Consider the following 6,217-nt stretch of genomic DNA (forward strand, 5'->3'; position numbering starts at 1 on the left):
TGACTGTCAAAAAAGCATCATCGATTTTGAAAGAATTCATAGCCCTACCTCTAAACATTAAAACAAGTGTAAGGGTAATACAGAACTTGGACTACATCTACTGGGCTGTGTAAGTTCCAATTAAATCTTTAATTTACTGATCTGGTGATTTAAATGTGTATACTACTAAAATAATGTGCTCTATGTAGATGACAATATCAAATGATTTACTAATCTAAGGGATTTAAAATTTTCCCTCCCCACCCCCCAAATTTAAAGCCATTTTTAGCAGTGAGAATTTGGAAATGTCTGAAGGTATATTCAGTGCAATGATTTGCAGTTTAATTCCTTGCTCTAGGCCTAGGGCTCAGACAGAACCCCTAAGAGCTTACGACACTGGAACAATTTCTTAGGACTTACCATAGTCAGGGTTGTGCAGTAAAATGTGAGCAGCTGGACATCTTGGTTGAAACAATGAGGTCAAACCTCCCTTTAGCATTAGCAAAAGTGAGTCTCTGCAGAAATCTTGGGAGAAATGCAAAGTACCGGCAAGCTGGCACCTCAACAACTGCTGCAAATTCTACTGCATGCCCTAGCTTTGTGGGCCAGCAATGCTTAATTTTTACAGATACAATGCAGATCACTCTCAGCAAAAGAAAACTGCTTTGGGATCAACACTGCTTGTTTAATTTCAAATGTCCAAAGCCTTAAAAAAAAAATGGGGATGAAGATGTCAGTATCTTAATTTTGTACTAATGAATTTTACATGACTTGGAGACCAGTTGTTTTGCTAACATTTGAGTGTCATGTGAAAAGATCACCCTTTTTCCTACGCATTACAATTAGCTTTCTTGTCACCTTTCCCTTTTTATCACCCCAAAACAACACTTCAAAATCACAAGAACCTATGTGAAACAGAATAGGAGGTACAATGCTCTTTTACAGTCTCAGGCTAAATGTGAGAACAAATTTTAGTCACTTGCTTCAGCAAAGCATCCAGCACACTCCATTTCCCATGGCTCTCGACAGCTTGATATGCTCAATGCCACAGGTACTAATCATCTCCACCTTCGTTTGCGTGTTTCTGAGTGAAATAAACATTTAGCAAAACCTTAACAGAGTATTGTTATGCTGACGATATCCTAAAAGGGGACATATTAAATGTGATTAATAAGCAGGAGACATTTGTGAAAGTTTCAAATGTAGAAAAAATAAGGGCAAATTCATCCCAACCTATGAAAAATATATCAGCAATGACTTAATTAGAAATGACTGCACAAAAGGTACCAAGTTGTCAAGTTCTTAATCTATGCCAAGAGTGAAGGGGGACGCACTCAGCATTATTCTCCTTAAATGAAAAAGAAAAATAAAATAAAATTTAAGGATGAACGCTTTCTTTCATATCCCTGGCAGAAATAAATCCTATTCCCGCCACCACCTCTGGAAATTAAGGAAGTTGCTTCAAACAGCAAACTGTTCTACTTTGCTCCGTTCTTAATGTACCCTCTGAGTAAACAGGTTAATCCAAAAAAGTCAGTAGCTGCCAGAAATCACTCCTCTTCCCCCTGCCTAACTCCCAACAGAAATACAATTCCCATTTGGGGGGAGGGGGGGCAGGGATGGGGAAAGGTGGCCAGAGGAGCTCGACTGCAGGTTAGAGCAGAAGGTCCTCTGCGAGGCTTTAGATTCAGGCTCTGCAACGCTGGTGCAGCCTCCCCGCCGTCGCTGCTGGTCCCAAGCCACCCTGCTAGCGGCCCTCGCTTTTTATCTTGCCCTCAAGGTGAGCTTGGAGGCTGAGTCTTCAAAGTTTGCCCGGCCTCTGGTCAGCAGCCACCCGCCGGGCCGAAGCTGGGACGAGGCTGAGTCCTGCTTTAGCCTCGGGCTCTCTTGGCCCCCTAGCTCTTCTTTTGGGCCACAGTGACAGATCTAGGTTTACCTCCATGTGCTCGTGGCAGAGGAAACAAAAGAAAGCTTCTTCCCTGATAATCAAACGCCATCTTCCACTAATTGGGAAACTGAGGGATCCCCGGGGAGCCCCCCACACATATACACACACACACACACCCCGAGTTCCCCGTGTCTGCCGCTCCAAGGCGATCCCTAGTCTAGAGGCAGAGTTCCTCAGAGCCCGGAGAAGCCTAGGCTGAAAGGTCCTGGAGGCAGGGGTGGGACACCAGAGAGCCCCACCTGCCTCCCCACCCAGGCCACCCGAAGAAGCATGCTTCCGTTAAAATGGAAAGGAGGGGGAGGGTGGCGCGTCCCACTTGATCCTCACACATCGACTAGGAAGGAGCGAAGGGGCCGGAGAGCCGGCTACCCGGGTCCGCCTGGAGCCGCGGCAAGTATACTCACCAAACGATTCAAGGTCCGGCGGAACATCGCGCCCGAGGCTGCGGGGTGTCAAGCGGGGCTCGTCTGGGCTGTCCGGGAAGGCGCCGTCCACAAAACACACTGCGGCGTGGGCCCGCGGCGCAAAGCGGACAGCTAGCTTGACCGCCCCGCCGCCAGCCCGCCGCCTGCCCTCCTCGCCTCTGCGCGCCCCGCCCCCGGCCGCTCGCCCGCCGCGCGCTCGCGGCCCCGCCTTCCCCGTGGCCCGCCCCCAGCCCCCGCCCGCCCGGCCCGGGGGCGGCGACCCCGTCGCTCCCCTTATCTGGCCCCAGCACCGCCTGGCGCTCCCGCCGCAGCCCGCCTAGAAGCGAGCCCGGCGCGCGGGGGAGGGATGGTGGACGTGCGCTAGGCTTTCCCTGCGGGAGGGGGGCGCTCCAGTCTCCCCGTCAGCGCCTTCCACTCGTCCTGCTGCTAACCCCCCGGCCGACTCCCCGCTAGCTTCGGCGGACGCCCCTCTAGGGCGTCCCCGCGCCTCGCCTGACACTGTTCCCAGGTGTCTGTGAGGAGCTACAGTCTCCCTCACCCCGGCCCTAACTCGTCTGCTTCGCCGCTTCACTCGCAGCCCTTCGTCGGCCCCGCGCTTTCGCCCAGCACTTTGGCTGAGGAGAGCCTCGGCGCGGCCCACCTCGAGGCCGCCGGGCGCCCCTGCCTCCTGACCAGGAGTGGCAGCTCACTAAGGAAACACTCGGGACTAACGGGCGACTGAGGAGACCTTAGCGCGGGCGGGGCGGGGCGCGGCGCGGGCGGCGGGAGTAGTTACAAAAGCCGCCCCCTCCTAGGTTACAAACAGGAGAGGCCCCCCCCTCGGTTCCCACCTACATGGTCTTCCCTTTCTCGTATTTTGGGTTTTTCTGGTTTTTCCCTTGGTTTTGGTTTTCTTTCGTCCAGCTACCCCACCTAAGCCCTCTTACTTCCACTTTCTCTGGGAGGTTGTAAAGTCGGGCTTTGTGTCGTTGCTACTGCGCAGCGGGGCGGGATTTCCCTGCCACCCTCTCCTAGATCACCCGCCCTTTTCAATGTTCCTAGTGCACCCTGGGAGTTGTAGTCCAACAGTCTCTCAGCCGGCTACTGCGAGCTGGGAGCTCCCCCATATGCCCGGCTAGGGTTTGCTCATAGTGTTGAGAAGGAAGCTGCGGGGACTTAAGGGCCAAACCAAGGTTCTCCTTACCATCTGCGTGCGGAAATCAGAAACACTGGGTAGATTCTTAGCTGTGCGAAATGTGATGAGAAGGATAAAGTACATAAAGTTCTGAATGCTGAAAACCTTACCCAGAACTCGACATTTACTCCGCGTTAAGTCCTGCACGCCCTCAACTTGCTAACTTTAAATTGCAATGCACAAAAGTTTAAAACTTAAAAATGAAACCTTGGTCAAGAATTCCCTTGAGCCTGGATAGCTCTACCCGCTCCCACCCCTTTTTCCACTGCTCTCTAAGGCGGGGCCCTAGGCTATGAGCTGAGAACTTTCGAATTCTTCTATAAACACTTTAAAGAAGTGAGTAAAAGGAGTTCTTTAGAAAGAGACAAGTTCTCCTGCCAGCCTAGAAGGGTTGTGTGAAGTCCTGAAGGGCTTTCATTGTGAGGCTAGGGTACTTCCCATTTTACCCCCTGAAGGTTAATTGATTTCAACCAGCATTTACTGGATGTTTTCTTTCTAGATGCTGGATACAGTGATGTATCAAAAGACCTCCTCAGCAGGCTGGCTGCAGTGACGTTACAAGGAACAAACACGTGAAATCTACAGGTTAGAATGTAATGGTTTCTAATGCCAAAGGAAACAGAGGAGAGGATAATGCCTTTAAAAAGAATCTGGGAAGCTTTCCTGAAAACCATGAAATTTTCATTGGGTCAAGCCTATAAAACAGAGCTGCTGGAGATTAACCCAGGCCTTGGAATGTGGGAAGGCTTTGGAGGATCCCAGGGAACAAAGTCCTGGGTAGAGAGGGAGAGGTCAGTTGGAAAGTACAGGGCAACCTAAGAAAAAGAACACAGCCACTCTGTCAAGGCAGGAACCGGGACACATGTGGGCGGGACATTACAAATGAAAGCTAAAACCCCAAAGCATCCTTAGAAACAAGCTATGAAGTCTGACCTTGTTTCTGTGATCAAGGAGAAGCCCAACCACAATAAAGTACGAATGCAGAAGATTTAAATTAGTTCCTAAATGGTCCTAACTGCCCATAGGTAAAATCAACCATTTCTACTTTTGCTATACTATGGCTCCTCTGTTTCCCCACACTTAAGGATATGTCAGCGATTTTTAAGAAATCTTAAATTTGTAGTAATTAGATATTAGGATATTTAATTGACAACACAGATCTAAGATTGTGCTCTCTACCAAAGAATTGGTTTTAAATACAGTTGGTTTTTTTCCTAGCTATACTTTTATTGAACACAAAAACTATTTTAATTTCATTTACTAATTATTTGTTGAATAACTACAATGTGAATAACTACTATTCTGAATACTGCAATGGGGGTGAAAGAAGTTATTACTATTCATTCTGTAATGTGCATGGGCAGAAATGAAGATATTCTGAAGAGACACTTGTGTCTCTGATTATATCATATGATGGAAACAATGGATGCCAAGGAAATGGGAATTTACCCAGGAATCTTATACTTAATGAAGGAAAAGCCCCCTGCCAGAGAGTAAACTTGTTCAGAGAAAAGGGATTTTACACAGTTCTAACAATTTGTCAAACCACCTTACAATATGAGACCGAAGTCCAGACAATGATAGGATGGGTAGTGTTAGGTGGGACTGTATTTGACTGAGACTGCTTTGATGTGCATGTCTTTGGGAAGAGGTATTAGAGGGAGCTGCCATTGGATTTCATTGTCTTTTATCATTGTGGCCACATTGAATAAATCTTTTTCTGTTTTCCACTTTTAATTTGGCTCTTTTAATTGGCTCACTGAGGATGGGTGGCCAGATCTGCCTTGAGTCACAGATTGTGACTCCCAAGTTTGATAACAATCCAGGCAAGAGTCAAGAATCTTTATCAATGAAATACAAACTTTTTGACAAAATAAGTAGTAGAAAACTAATTCAGACAGTTTGAGATGGAAGTTCTTACTGGTAAATATTTTCCCACATCTAGTTTTGTTAAGGAGATGGAAGAAAACGTACTCTGCTTATAGATTTGTACAGATAAACTTTAAAAAATGGACACTCAAAATTTTCAGTGTTCGTTCTCACTTTTTTTTTTTACGTATATTACTGGAGCTTTAAAAACAGTGACTTTAAGATCCCTCAGGACATAGTAAGAATTGTTGCTCACATTTCATTTGTTATTAGCATTCCACTATCTCCTTGTCATCCTAATTTATTTCAGCACACCTATACTCATGAGTCCTGACTAATTTGCTCCACTATAAAAATAAAATTTCATACCAATCAAACGGTGCTTACCAAAACATGAGATTTATGCAAAAGCAATTTTTGTTTGTATCTCAAGCTCAACCTGAAATTAGAGTTGATCTCACATACACCTCATGGAGTCACTCCTTTGTGATATTTTTTAAGACAAGAAGAAATTAATTTTGTTCTTTTCAGTGCCTTTTCACAGTTTCCAAAGAAAACCTAGGTGTTGTGGATGACTATGAAAAGCAGACCATCAGCTAACATTTCTATTCAGCCAACTCCATAAACAGAGCTGCAGAAACTAACTTCCTCCTGCTAAAACTGTCACAGCCGGTAATGGCACATAATGCCAACTTTTCCAGAGTGTCAGCTGACCTCAGCAGAAGCCACAGTTTCCAGGAAATTAAGGAAGGAGTCTGAGCTCTTCTCAACTTGACTAGGGATAAATTTTGAAGCAAAGGTATGCAAAAGAGTGATCCATTT

At 46.6% G+C, this 6,217-nt stretch overlaps 1 protein-coding gene across 5 annotated transcripts in view; it reads right to left on the reverse strand.

Annotated features, from left to right (window-relative positions):
* The window catches only part of Atp11c (ATPase phospholipid transporting 11C), a 199,222-nt gene extending 195,893 nt beyond the window's left edge, over positions 1-3,329 (reverse strand). For 4 of the 5 annotated variants that reach the window (XM_028854235.2, XM_028854243.2, XM_028854241.2 and 1 more), the window contains exon 1: positions 2,332-2,518. In XM_028854235.2, coding sequence (XP_028710068.1) covers positions 2,332-2,358 — 27 coding nt within the window. In that variant the 5' untranslated portion in view covers positions 2,359-2,518. Of the gene's footprint in view, positions 1-2,331; positions 2,519-3,186 lie in introns of those variants that run through there. The other variant, XM_037199084.1, reaches the window with a different exon arrangement.
* Positions 3,330-6,217: the final 2,888 nt, after the last annotated feature.

Source organism: Peromyscus leucopus, chromosome X (genome assembly GCF_004664715.2).
Source record: "Peromyscus leucopus breed LL Stock chromosome X, UCI_PerLeu_2.1, whole genome shotgun sequence".
NCBI classification, from domain to species: Eukaryota; Metazoa; Chordata; class Mammalia; order Rodentia; family Cricetidae; genus Peromyscus; species Peromyscus leucopus.